The sequence below is a fragment of the Sinocyclocheilus rhinocerous genome, unplaced genomic scaffold, assembly GCF_001515625.1.
Source record: "Sinocyclocheilus rhinocerous isolate Xijiao unplaced genomic scaffold, SAMN03320098_v1.1 scaffold1555, whole genome shotgun sequence".
Taxonomy (NCBI): Eukaryota; Metazoa; Chordata; class Actinopteri; order Cypriniformes; family Cyprinidae; genus Sinocyclocheilus; species Sinocyclocheilus rhinocerous.
Genome location: NW_015644043.1, coordinates 177,191 through 192,478, shown reverse-complemented (window position 1 = coordinate 192,478; position 15,288 = coordinate 177,191). Strand labels below are relative to the sequence as shown.

General features: G+C 37.3%; 1 protein-coding gene across 1 annotated transcript in view; it reads right to left on the bottom strand.

The window, feature by feature from the left end:
* LOC107757890 (disintegrin and metalloproteinase domain-containing protein 19-like) overlaps positions 1-15,288 on the bottom strand; it is an 82,598-nt gene that overhangs the window by 13,973 nt on the left and 53,337 nt on the right. The window contains exons 5-11 of the mRNA XM_016575498.1: positions 13,496-13,572; positions 10,210-10,401; positions 8,600-8,684; positions 6,086-6,228; positions 4,359-4,536; positions 2,727-2,816; positions 1,447-1,642 (exon numbers count right to left, since the gene is read on the bottom strand). Coding sequence (XP_016430984.1) covers positions 1,447-1,642; positions 2,727-2,816; positions 4,359-4,536; positions 6,086-6,228; positions 8,600-8,684; positions 10,210-10,401; positions 13,496-13,572 — 961 coding nt within the window. The remainder of the gene's footprint in view (positions 1-1,446; positions 1,643-2,726; positions 2,817-4,358; positions 4,537-6,085; positions 6,229-8,599; positions 8,685-10,209; positions 10,402-13,495; positions 13,573-15,288) is intronic.

The window sequence follows — 15,288 nt, the reverse complement described above, 5'->3', positions numbered from 1 at the left end:
GCGTACGCTATTCTGTGTCAGCCGCGCTGCACGGGTGCGCTGTTTTCGTTCAAATCAAAGCGTAAATACACGTAGAAAACGTATTCTTGTGTCGCGGCTGACACAGAATAGTGTACGCTGCTTGCGTTCAGTGGATATTCTCCAAAATGGTGATGCGGAGAGTTTTTTTGTCTTGTTTTCAGCCAAAATATCTAAATTTAACAAGTAAAAATTATTGTTTTGTTTTCAGAAAAAACATGTCAAAATTAAGTGAGTTTTTGCCTGAAACAAGCTAAATAATATGCCAATGGGGTAAGCTAAATAATCTTGTTTTCTGTTTGAAATCAGATTATTTTGCTTACCCTATTGGCAGATTATTTTGCTTGTTCTAAGCAAAAACTTAATTTTGACTTGTTTTTTCTGAAAACAAGACAATAATTTGTACGTGTCTAGAAAATCCTTCTTGATTTAAGAATTTTTAAAATATTTTGGCTGAAAACAAGACAAAAAAACTAGGTAAGAAAAGCATTTTTTTGCAGTGCACACACGGGAAGAGCTTGAATGAAGCCCTTTGGCTCTAGATAAAATAAAATATATATTAGAGGATATAACACCGAAAGATCATTACAATAAACAACCTTGAGCGCTTGTGATGTGAACAGCTCAGTTGATTTGAAGCGTTGCTCACTTTATTTAGAAATGGTAAAATGATGCTGCCGTTGCCATTATGTCAAGCGGTCCGGTTGAAACCAAGCAGAGGTCCAGACCCAGACCGCGGTCCGCCATTTGAATATGAAGTGAAATATGAAATTGGTATATGATGAACCTAATCATTCAGTACCATTGTGGCCATTTGTGATGATTATACACAATGACATATATACAGTATTACTGTTCAAAATTTTGTGGTCAGCAAGATTTTTTAATGTTATAGTCTCTTGTCTCTAGTAAATACAATAATATTGTAAACTATTATTACAATATAAAATAAATGTTTTCTATTTTAGTATATTTTAAAATGTAATCTATTTCTGTAATGACAAAGCTGAATTTTCAGGAGCCATTACTCCAGGCTTTAGTGTCACATGATCCTTCAGAAATCATTCTAATATGCCGATTTGGTGCTTAAGAATAATTTCTTATTGTTATCAGTGTTGAAAACAATTATTGCTTAGTATTTCTGTGGAAACTGTGATTTTTTTTTCAGGACTCTGTGATAAATCTCACGACGAGGCGTTCCCCATAGCGACCCCTAGAGGACGCAGTTCGAAGTTCCCTTGAAAGGGAACTACATTTATTTGATATACAAATCTTTTGTAACATTATAAATGTCTTTATTATTCACTTTTGATCAATTTAATGCATTCTTGCTCAATAAAATAACATAGTAACATAACTTCTGAACTGGATCCTACAGACATTATTTCCCTGCAAATTAAAGGCATAGCCAGACAGCACATATCTTACCATAACCCCACAGCTGCAGGCACTGCTGTTCATGGGTCAGACACATGCCATTATAGCAGTAGGCACGGCCAAGCTGACACGATGACCCGTCCAGGAGGTAAACATTAGAGGGGCAGTAGGGAGAACCTCCCGTGCAGTATTCCGGCAGATCACAGGCACCGGCTGCTCCACGGCACATGGTGCCGGCCTGCTTCAGCTGTGGGCAGAGGGCATGGTAAGGAGACTGAAGGATTTTGATGAAAGAAAAAGAGAGCAGTTGGTGGGCAAACTACAGAGAAAAAGTGGATATTAAACTATGGCAGCCTGGTGCATCTCTAGAAAGCAAAAACACAGACAAGGCCTTCACTAGCAACTATTTTAAGCAACACATAAAATAAATAAATACAGTAACACTTTACAATTTACAATAAGGAGATAGCATCAGTTAATGCATTAACTAACACTAATTAACAATGAGCAATATATTTGTTACAGTATTTATTCATCTTTGTTAATGTTACTAAAAAAACAACTGTTCAAAGTGAATCATTGTTAGTGAATAATTAGTAAAACATCTACTGTAATACAATGAAATATGTTGATTACAAAAATGCAATTTCGTCAGAATACACAGGTAATTTGCAATGGTGTCAATGGGGAAAGATGTTTTTTGCGGCCAGGTGGTGTAGCTATGGCTTCTACCAGCAGGGGTTAACAGGGACAGGCTAACTCGCTAAGACTTGACCACTTGTATGAAACATACTAAGTGAGAGTCAGAACAGAGTGAGAGAGGGAAGCAGTGGGAGAGAAATAAATAAATAAATAGATAGACAAATAGACAGATAAATAGTTCGCCCAGTAACACTTTACAATTTACAATAAGGAGATAGCATCAGTTAATGCATTAACTAACACTAATTAACAATGAGCAATATATTTGTTACAGTATTTATTCATCTTTGTTAATGTTACTAAAAAAACAACTGTTCAAAGTGAATCATTGTTAGTGAATAATTAGTAAAACATCTACTGTAATACAATGAAATATGTTGATTACAAAAATGCAATTTCGTCAGAATACACAGGTAATTTGCAATGGTGTCAATGGGGAAAGATGTTTTTTGCGGCCAGGTGGTGTAGCTATGGCTTCTACCAGCAGGGGTTAACAGGGACAGGCTAACTCGCTAAGCCTTGACCACTTGTATGAAACATACTAAGTGAGAGTCAGAACAGAGTGAGAGAGGGAAGCAGTGGGAGAGAAATAAATAAATAAATAGATTTATTAATAAATAGTTCGACACCTTGCAGTCCTCACAGCAGACCCCGTGGGCACACTGAGCATCCATCTTCAAAGTGCAATTGCTGGGGTGGCAGCAATCATTGGTGCACTCCTGCGGGAGACAGAAAACACACACACACAAACACACAATTCCAATAAAGGCTACCAAAGCAAATCAACATATGGCCCTCAACATTTCATCTTTCAGTTTATAATTATAATAAACTGAAAGATGATATATATAATCATCTTATAACGAAATATAACTATATACTTCTGATTTATGAATTGAATCAAGAACATACATTATTAACACTTTTATAGCTGATTCAACAAATTCAACCAATCGGCATTTTCACAAAAAAACTTGACATTTAAATGGATATATTATACATATCTCATTAAATGAGAGAGAGCTGTGTAAACACAATATATATATATATATATATATATATATATATATATATGCATAATGAATGTACTGTACACACACACACACACACACACACACACACAGTGTCTGCTTGCATGCTATGATTAAAGTGTGGAAAATAAATTGAGAGGAGAAATTGCACAATTGGACGTTAGATGCATATAAAAATGTTTGACATGTATGACACTGATATATACAGCATGGAGGCGACGGCCAATGCAGAGCAAGCACAACACACATATACGCTCTGTTACACACACACACACACACACATACACACACACACACACACAATGTCTCTCTGTCTCACATAAACACACAGCAACCTCTATTCTGCTTGATATGGTTTCAGAGCATCAAGTGCGACTGACAGCTATGATTATCACACTAGAAATAAATAAATGGTGTTATTCAGTGACTATAATGAAAAAAGACATGCGTACATGACAGGCTTGCGCTGTGACTGTCTATCTATTTTTGTGTATTCATGGAAGTGGAGAGTGCTGGCAGATGATGGTTTGGATTAAAAGGTTAGAACAAAAGTGTATGATAACAGCTCCCAGTTCGTTGCTGCAACAACCTAGCTTTTTCTGTCAGGTGATCGCTGAGGTGTTGTTTCATTGAATATGGTATTGACAGCAGGTAAAATCCAGAATAGTAGTCCAGGTGTTTATGTATTGACTAGGAGTTACAGACGCTACCTCATTCTTCCTGCACCAGATGGCAAATCACCCAGCCATTATATGCACACTGACAGCCTGTCAAACACGGCTTTGCAGCAAGGTGGGACGCTCCCCTTTCTTTCTCTCTACACACATACAGGCATGCAAGCAAACATAAAATGCATACGCTTTCATCTGTCACTCTTTGTTACGGCACCATTTTTCTGCTGTAGTTCAACTATTTATGTTCTAACATTTATGTTTGGACCTTCCATGTGGTAAAAACAAATCTTTTTGCTGGTTAGACAAAGCTCTTCACAATAAAAAAATATAAAAAATACATTGCATAAATATATCAGGTATTTCTTTAATAAATAATACTCGCATAAAAATGGTAATCAATGGTAATCCATATTAACTATCAAATTTTGACTTATTGCATATATATTTCATAGCCACTACTGTTCTCGGAAAAATGACTAATTCATGATTGGTCTGATTCAGTATTCTCTAAATCAATAAGTAATTCCATTCAATAATTCATTTAGGCACAAATCACCTCTGGTTCTCCACAGTCACACTCCTCCCCTTCCTCTACAAAGCCGTTTCCACACCTCTTGCCACCGACCAGATCCTTCATGTTGGGCATGTTGAACAGGCACATTCCTCCTCCCTTCTGGAAGTAGTTGTCCAAGTCTTTTTTGCTACAGCGGCTGAAAACTTTTGGAAAGGGGTGCCTGTAGACCATTTTAGAAAGGGATATATGTTATTTTTATGCATGAAAATGACTGAAAACAAAAGGTGCACTAATAGAAATAAGTATAAAAACTTCCAATTTGTTAAACATCTACAGTCAGCCGTAGACACTGAGGCAGATGCACTTGAACATCGGTTTATAATGAATCCAGTAAAACAATTATAATTAAAACATGGTCTTGATATAAAATGAAAAGAGGAATAGTGAAGTTTCCAAAACTGTTTTTCACCTTTTTATACCTTGGACAAGTAAAAAAACACCTTCCTCCTCTCTATGCCAAGTGATATCCTCTGATTTTCTGTCTTACCTTTCCTCTACTGCAGGGGCACCAAAACCAAGGGGTCACTTAACCCACTTCATCTCAATCAAGTTTCAAACCAGTTAACTCTACTAAAACCACTATCCTTGCCATAAATGATGTGCTTATGTCAGCCACTTTTAATCTCATGCTAGCAGCTGTTTTTTATCCAGAAAAAGTTCTTTATGGCTCTTGTCTGGTTTATGTATTAGTTCTTACCCAGTTACCTGGAAAACTGCTGCACCCTTAACACTGTTCCACAGGGATCAGTGATGGGCACCCTGCTGTTCTCCATTTATACCAGATCTCTCGGAACATTTTTCCAATTGCATGGCACATCATGTTCCCCCTTCTTTCTATAAATCAGTATTTTCAGAATGGATCTGAGCATACCTTTGTGACATGCATCTCTCTTCTAGAATATACAAATACGGGTGAAATTTTGCCCCTAAGACTATCATGCAATGCCATCATGGATGGCGCCATATCAAACTTAATGTACAAGATGTTCATGGTATCTTGTTTACTTGCTACTTTCTCAGGCATCACACAAACAACTGTTTCTTAGATTTTCTAGAAGCCAGATTGCAGCTGGTGATTTCAGCCAGCGTTAGGCAGTTTTGTGTGCAATATACAATTCTGTACTGAATCAGCAGCCATTACTGCAGTCTTCAGTGTCACACTATCCTTCAGAAATCATTTTAATATGCTGATTTGGTTCTCAAGAAACATTTATTATTATTATCTATGTTAAAAACAGTTGTGTTGCTTAATATTTTTGTGAATATGTTGATGCATTTTTTAAGGATTACTTGAGGTCAAAAGAACAGCATTTAATTGAAATAGAAATATTTTGAAACATGCTAAATACAAGTATTAATTTCATTCAAGAAAAATAAATCAATCTTACTGACCCCAAACATTTGAATGGTAGTGTACATCAGATGTTCAGTGAATGGTCTGCAGGTGTGCAATCTGAAGTGAGATTAATCATGCTTGACTCATCCTTAGGGACTTATCATTAGCAACTAAGTATGTACTTGTACAGTAGCATCCTGTCTATGCATTAGTTTAGTAATGACACAATTAGAAGTAAAAATTATTTGAAAGTGCCCAGTTCTTTGCGTAATTAGCATACTTTTGCAATTACCGTGATTTATGTTCTGCATTGTTGGTTATTTATAAAAGGAAGCTAAAAGCTTCAATGTAATGCAAATGTAGAAGCCTTTACCCTGTAGCTGCCGCCATGACACATCCACCCTGCTCCGCTGTGGCCTCCACGCAACAGCCCTCATGGTCGTGGCTCATGCCAATGTTATGACCGATCTCATGTGCCATGGTGGCAGCCGCCCCAATGGGCAATTCAGAATGATCCTGGAAGAAAAGATCATTTAATCTACCAGCCATAACAAACATCACACTAAATGAAATGGAAGCTCAAGCACTGCTTTAAGAGTCTGTCTAAAATGATGAATTCAATATACAGGATTAGAGTATTTGCCGCTCTCACTGCCATGCAATAAATTAATTGTATTTTATGCTTTAAATTGGACATAAAGGCTATTTGTAGCCCACAGGCTTCTGTCGTTGCTATGCCACGTTGCCACAGTTCCAACACTACAGTTTGTAAATGGCAGTAGAAGCCCAGAGGACATCTCTGATCCCCAAAGGCATCTTTGTTATGTTACAATGATGCCATAAATTGTAGAAGATGATGTTTTTTGACCTGGAGGTGGTAATTTAAGTACCTTGGCTGGGGCTAACAGAATGGACTTTCTTTTATCTTCATACCGTGACACAAACATAAAGGCGCACACACTCACACATATTTCCAGAGAAAGGAGCACAAATGGATATCTCTGCAAGGGCATGCAGTGTTGCTTTTTACAGACGGCACTGATAATATCTCCACCATAACAACGTTGAAATATGACATGCAGTTGTATTACAAATGATTTCTCTTTATGGATTTTCTATCTCTTAAATTTCTCCCTAGGAACCACATTGTCCTTGTCATATACTAGTTCTAAAGCATTTGAGGAATGTGAAAGAGCTCATTTATGTCAAGGGATGCTTTCTCAAACCATAGTCCAGGACAAGACCACACATGTCCAACAGGAAGTCTACTGGACATTCACTCACTATAAAAATGTTGGTAATTAAAAAAAATGCTACAGTAAAAACCTGTAATTGGTTAACTGTAAATTACCTTAAAAATATACGTTTTATAATCACATTATTTAACTTTACTGTAAATGTATGGTTACTGTGATTGATTAACATGTAATTACAAGGAAAACAGTAAAATGATATCCTAGAAGTCCCTGTGTGACACTGATTATATTTAATTTAAATTATAAATACATGTTATATAATTTATATAATTTCATCCTCTCAGATGGTCAAAATCATTTTTTTCCCTTCTCACCAAAGTCACTTTACAAGCACACAACATTGCTATTTTCAACCCTAACATGAGAGGATCTTGATAAATAACTAGCTGTTGACTGCAGTTCCACTCACACAGCACATACCATACCAAACAAATTCACTCAAAATATGATTGTGACTTCTGAATAGTGTTGGTAATAAAGGTTCGTTGACGACGATATTTAGTCATAATTTTCGTTGACGAAAGCAACAAGGATAATTAACTCCACACACCTCAACAAAATGACAATTAATTCAATGAAGGGGAACGGTGCAAGAGGAAAACAAAGTTCAAACTGAATGACATTGTGACAGATCCCTGGCGACATGTGCGTTGTTGTCGGCTCACACACCTGGTCAGATGCGTCAATCGGCTCAGGCTCCAGGGCGATGGCAGGCTCAGTCGCTTCTTCTCGCGATGGATCTTCAGTCGGGGTGGGCTCTGGTTCTCCGTCTGTGGTGGGCTCAGACAGGTGCTCCGTTCAGCGACGTGGTGACTGGCTGGGCACCGGGTTGGGAGTGGGGCTGGCGTCTTCATCTGCGAGGCCGACGGTGAAGGAAGATCCACAGGAGCTTAGCACCCACTCCACATTAGCGGCGAAGCTCCCTCGAGGACCCTCCCCGGACAACTGCACTTGTTTTGCGGTGTCCAGGCCGGCGTGCAGGAACGTGCACAGGCAGTCATCCGGGAAGGTGGTCTGATGGGCGAGACCGAGGAATTCCTCAACATGCTCCTCGAGGGAGCGGTTTCCCTGCTCAAGGCAGAGCAGGTGGACAGCGGCAAAGTGATCCAATAACGGGAAAAAATTAACAAAAGAAACACTGAATTAAACAAAAAAACTAAACAAATGGACATCGCTTTACTTTCATTTTTGAGGGTCCGGTCTTCTGTCACAACTGTGCTGCTAACAAAAGCACGAAGATGAAGAAGAAGGCAGATGCTGACGAGACCGGATAAACTAGAACTGAACACACAGGAACTTGAATACACCGGCCAAACAAGGATAATTAACTACACACACCTGAACAAAATTACACAATTAAGCAGGCTATAGACTAAGCAGGCTATATTGATGTAATGTAGAATGACCCCATCCATGTGTAATATCCAGACGAAAAGCTTGACCACTCATTAGTATTCTGCAAAGTGATCCTCTTCCGCCACACAAAGTAATAGAACCAATAAGAGGCTAATCAGGTGTGTCGGAGCTATTGATCACTTTATCAAATCCCTGCATGAGCTGTACACAAACACACACACTATATACACAGTGTTTACAGCCTGTTCCAGATGCAAGCCTGCATGCTTTCTTACCACGTTGATGCCTCCTGAGTTCTCATGACTGCACATGCCCTCCAGCGGAGCCATGCCAATGGTGGTGCCCTTGAAAATCACACCACTGCAGGGAAAACAATATAAACTTTCAGCTATGATTTCAATAAAAATGTATATCCCTTTAAAGGGATTTGGTCAACAAAATTGAAATTTCTTTCATCATTTACGAAATTTACTGAATTTCTTTGTACTGCAGAACACAAAATAAGATATTCTGAAGAATGTTGGTAACTGTTACACCAAATACACAAAATAATTATCTTTAAAATAGCATCATATGACCCCTTTAAGTGGCAATTGTATTAAATCACACATATTGAATTTACTATCAAATAATTGTTTGTGCACATACATTTTTTTTACAAACTGACTACAAAAGTTCAAAGACTGTATGCAACAATATTGTAACAATGTTTTTATTTTCACTGCTTGCCATCACTACTGTTCTTCATATTTGTTTGCATTTTAACTGATGGGTCTAATTTACTTGAAAAACTGCTTTGGCACAGTAATCACAAAAGTGACAGCTAGCACTTTACAGTAACCAAGCAGTAAATAAAATGTGAGTGAAACAGTAAAATAAGCAGAAGAACAGAATGTTCATATAAGTCATCTTCCTTGGGAACCAGAGGAAAATAAAAGTGCGACTTGATAAATGTTCATAAGCAATCAAAATGAAAGCTCCGCATTAAAAAATGAGTCTCGTCAGGAACACTTTTGTATGCCTACTAGCTATAGGGATAGTTGGAAATTTAATGAATCTGGGATATTTAAAGACTCAAAGGTACACAGGGACATACTGTACTACAGTATATATGAACCTCAAAATTCAGGAACTTTGTAATCCAATTGTACCAGGAATACATCATTACCGAGGAGGAAGCACATTAGTCCAAACTGTTTATTAATTTATGGACCCTCTAATTCTCATTTGTAAACAGCAGCCAGTTAGAAGTCTCTACTGCTCGGCTTTAATGAGAAAGCAAGTGCAAGCAGAACAATAGCAGTAGGAGGGCTCCCAACTCCTGCTAATGATCCTCAAGAGTTTTGTAATAAGCCCACATTATGCACTTCATCAGTCTGAACACTTAACCTGGGCTTAAGATGGCTTTATTTCTGTACTGTAATGAGCCAAAACACACTTTTCTTTCTGCAGCACATTATGGGGACAAACGAAATTACTGACGCACAATGCAACACAACAGCTTTGCGTCAGACCTCCATAATATTTTTTTTGTAAGTGGCCTATCTAGTCATTATAGATTGGAGGGAACAGAACATCTTTGCTTTTGTGAGAGAGAAATTTCTTCTGACATACACAATCTACTCATGTGATCAGAAATAGAGACTTAGACACACTGAATAATGATGGTAATGACTGACTGTTCTTTCCCCAATGACTATTATGCTTACAATCTAGTGAGAGCTGCTTTACAAAATTAGATTTTTTGTCATCTGTGGCAAGGACATTGCATGACATCTATTTCAGTGAAATATACTGTAAAAATCAACATTTATTACCAAGTCTCTTCATTTTATGAGATATTAAATGATGACATGGAAGACACCATAAATGAAAATTTCATTTCTGACTGACCCTTTGATGCAAAGGTTTAAGGTGACCACTGAACAGGCTGATGTGTCCAGTCTGATGGCTGTGTCCACAGGTGCCGGTTTTGATCGGCAGGTCTTCAGTGCGATAGAAAGTGTGGTGGAGAACCTCCTGGCCTCTGATTGGCTCCAGGTAGTATGTATCATTTGAGTTCAAGCCAATCAAACCTCTGCAGAAGGAAATGGGAGTAATGTCAGCTCAAATGCTCTCTTGTTAAAGTTCTGTCAATTGTCAATCATTTACTCACCCTCATGTGGTTCCAAACCTGTATGATTTTATTTCTTAATAAATAAAGATATTTTGGACCCCAAATAACATTGGACCATTGGACCCCATTGACTTTCATTGTATGGGCAAAAAACCCAGAAAGTCATATGGGTTTGGAACAACATGAAGTTGAGTAAATGATGGCAGAATTTTTGGTGAACTATTCCGGTAAGGGTGTTTTTTACTAGTACTATTTAAGAATGCCAGTAAAAGAGATGTGCATATCTATGAGTTCATTTTCATTTGATCTTTATCTCACAAACATATATATAGACACACAGAGTAGAATTTGAATGCCTCGTGATTCTTCTTTTAGCCTCAGTATAGTTAACAGCATTAAGTAGATATATATTAACTAATCAGAGGGATCAGAAGGGCCGCTGAAATGCTGCTCGATTTGAGATCTCCCAGAGCACCTCTACAGCACACTCTAAATTTGACCTCTGTAAAAAGTTTTCAATCAGTACATTTGAAAAATATATTAAAAATAAAGTCCATGAGACGGCAGGGTGACCCATTTGCCATTTCAGATTTCAGATTGGTGTTCTCGAGTCGCCCCCTTTGTGCCTATGATGTGTCCTCAATATGCATTTTTTTGTCGAGTCTGCAATGATGTGAGTTCCACAGTGGCAATCAAGTCTATGCAGCACTATGGCAAGGACTTGGGGCTAAATTTGGGACAAGGTCTTCAACCCTGTTCCTGGGGACCCACTGTCCTGCAGATTTTAGCAACAACCCTAATCAAACACACCTAAAGCAGCTAATCAAGCTCCTCGAGACTGCTTGAAAATACACAGGTGTGTTGATGCAGGTTGGAAATAAACTTCGCAGGACAGTGGGTCCCCAGGAGCAGGGTTGAAGACCTCTGCTTTAGAGTTTGATTTACTTGTGTATACTACCACTCAAAGGTTTGGGGTTAGTGCGATTTTTATTTATTTATTTGAATGAAATCAATACTTTTATTCATCAAGGACACAATAATTGATCAAATGTGACAATAAACACTTTTATAGTGTTATATATTTGGTTATATATTTAAAAATGTTATGTATTATAATAACAAAACCATTTGTTTATGCCCCAGGGCATCCAATTATTATCTTCAAAATGAGGATTGTCATTTTCCCCAAGTTGACAACAGGCAAGCAGAAATGACTCAGGGTATGGCTTTATAATAGTTCCTGACACCAAAACTGCAAATATGGCCGTGATTTGATTTGCCTTGGCATAAATGTAATGATATTTTTGAAATAATAAATAATAAAATAAATATTTAATAAGAAAAATAAAACAATCAACTACATTACTGTCAAATTTTTAAATGGACTGATGCCTCTATTAACTGTAGACTATGTCACACATCAGCACATAACCTCCATTGAGCTGAGGGTAAGGAAACACAAAAGTCGTCTTGAGAAACGCCATATGAAAACATACAGTGCTAATTACGTTTGCTCTTGCAAAATCTTGCAACAGCTGTTCAATGACTTGATCTGTCTTCATAAGAAATTCAAGACCTTTGGCAATATCTAGAGACAGACTCTCCAGGGCTTTGTCCTTAAAAACAGTTATTTTCATATAACTGGCTAATCAACTCAATATAAACTCTGTATGTCAAAAGAATGACTGCTCTCAGAGAGTACATGTGTGCACTGAATGATCAGCAATGTTTTTAAATGTTTTTAACTGTTTTTTTTTTTTCTCTCTGCAGCCTCTTCCCTGATACTACTTCATAACTTTCATTATCACAAAAAAAAATATTATCTGATGATCAGTAGTTCATGTACAATCAAAAATGGATATTCACTACCATTCAATAGTTTGGGCTCTGTAACATTTTGTAATGATTTGAAAGAATTCTCTTTTGCTCACCAATGCTGTATTCATTATATCAAAAATACAGTAAAAACAGTAATATCATCACAATTTATTGTATTATATTTTTTCCTGTGATGGCAAAACTCAGTTTTCATGATTCTTTGATGAAAAGAAATTTCAAATGAACACTTTTTTTTTACATTTTATAACACTTTTTTAAAATAACATTATAAATGTCTTCAACATGTCCTTGCTGAATAAAAATATTAATTTCAATTTCTTTGGGGGAAAAAAGATCTTACTGACCTCAGACTTTTGACAGGTCTATATGAAGTGTGTATTGAATGTGCATTAACTAAAGTTAAAAAACTAATGGCTATATAATGTAGCAATGACTATTCATGACATAACTATAATAAAGAATACTATATTAAACATATTATCTTACCCATGACTCATTGTCAAAACCCTCCAGTAACATAAATGTGTAGTAAAATAAAAATAATCCTTTATTTAATACCATGACAAAACCTTAAACTTATAAAACATGCTTATAAACTTATAAAACATTCGCTTGTGTATGTTGCAAAGACACAGAACTTTGGTTTGTATCTCTAGGCATTAGCTTTAAATTAAGCAGCAACAGACAGGGGCAGATGCAGTTTCAAGGTTGTTTGCGGATATTGTTTATAAGTAGAGAGAAAGCTTTCAGTGCTGAATGAGGACTGAGCACAACAAACTATTAACATTCTGGTAGGGCCACAGCATTAGTCATCAGTGCTTATATTCAACAACCTGGCCAAAACATTTCTCCTCTTCACAAATTAAGCACACAGAATTGTGCTGCATATGCAAAATTATAGTTGGCCGACTTTTTGCAAAGCACAAATGAAGAGTATCATCTAGATTTACTTTCTCTCTATGGAACATTTTGTACTTTCATACATCCATGCAAACCCATGAACAAATACTTGCTCACAACATCTTATTCACGCAACTAACTGAAAAAAGCAAAAACAGTCATACAATATAATACCCACAGGGTGCTCATACAATCAAGCAGTGTACATCCTTATCACACTAAGCTGCGTGGCATTTTAGCCTTCCTAAGACATGTGACCGAATGAAATGAGCGTATTGTGTCTGAAGAGAATCCAATTACACAAGACATGACATACCTCATTCCCAAACATGTGCTCAGAGCGACCCAAGATTCAGCATGACCTCTGACCCTCCCGTGATAGAAGCAATGATCCTGGAGATGGAAGAAGAGAAAGAGATTACTGGAGGCAGGGCAAATAAAAAACGAGATAAGAGGGAGCAGTTTGCTCAAGAGACAGGCTGCGGAGTTAATGTTGTTCATAAAATGGGCAAAACCCAGTTAATGGAACATCTATCTAATTAGTAGTAAAAAGACTACATCTGTAAACCACCATTACATTTGTTACATTTTTGGCTTTCAGGTTTATTGGACTTAATCAGTCTGCCTCTTTTTGATTTAAGCTCCAAAAAACTTCAGGAGTTTACAGTTAACATTTGGAAAATAATTGCTCCATTTCACTCTACTGAAACAGATCCAAACTACGTATAAGTGATATTCTTTCAGCTATTCAAAAGGCTTATATGAACGGTCAGACCGTGAAATTAGTTCATTTATTTAAGCAGACAGGAAGCAAAAGAGGGATGGTCAAGCACCACAGACACAAATCAACAGTCTCCAAAGACAACGCTTGACAATCCCTGCTTCCAAAATATATCTACTTCTCTACTAGTACCCGGATGACCTACTACCAGGGCCGTGCACAGGGGGGTGGCCCGGTGGCTAGAGACACTGCCCCTTTGCCCTCATCGGCTGAGTTGCCCCTCTCACCAGTCCCCCCATCACCCCAGCTCAAGCGGTCTGTTACCGCTCCGCTAAAGATCCGCCGATTCCGCTAATCCGCTCCGCGTTTTCCCGCCCGCTCCGCAGCATCACTCACGATCTGTGCCCGCTCTCTGGAGTGGAGACCACAGTTCCCAATGTCGTTGCATTAACAGGTGGATGCATTACAATCCACATTACAGTCAGTGGATGATTCGCTGAATTAGTAATTTGGTAGTTTGTTTTTGTATTTCTGTCGGTAATGATTTGCTCTCGGTCTTCTAAAATAACAACAAAATATCCACGTTTTTAAAATTAGAATGTCTAATCAAATGATTGTTCCCGATCAGATCTAATTTAAATAACACAAAATTCGCTGTTGTTGGCACACTTTGTAGACAAAAAAAAAATGCCTTCACAAAAAAAGAAGACAGAGACAGAGAGGAAAAGAGCGAAGCGAGGCTGCTAAAGGCAGTTCAACATTGCAAACATGGATTCAAAGCTCCAGCAAGTCAGCAGGTAAATCATCATATAGAATATTTAGCAGTTTGTCACACTTTAATTCTTGTAATTAAGTATATTTTATGTATCATAAATATTTTTAGACCTGGATAAATTTGCTTTGATGTAACAACCATATCATCTGCTATGCTAAAATTTTACTTTAACAAGCCAAAACAAGTTTTTAAAGCAAATGGGTGCCTTCCACTCCTCTCATGTGTTTCTCCTTTTCACAGTCTGGCATAAATGTCAAGTACATTAATAGGCCTTCTCATGTTCTCACATGTGAGAAAGACAGAGATAGCACAAGATTGATAGCTGACTGTAAAAACTGAACTAAACATTGCCGTTATTTTGCAGTATTTTATGCAGTAAAAATTACTGTATTACAGTAAGTAGAATATAAAAAAATCTGAGTACCAAGAGTATACATTTTTACATTGCTAAAGTAAAATGCGTTACAGTAATTAAACTTTTGAGGGGAAATGTGTTTAACTGTCATGACGATGTCACAATGCAAAAAGTCATCATTGATTTATAGTATGTCAAATTTTATTATTTTTTTTACTTTGGGATAAAATATGACTGCTATTTGTTTTGTGAGATACA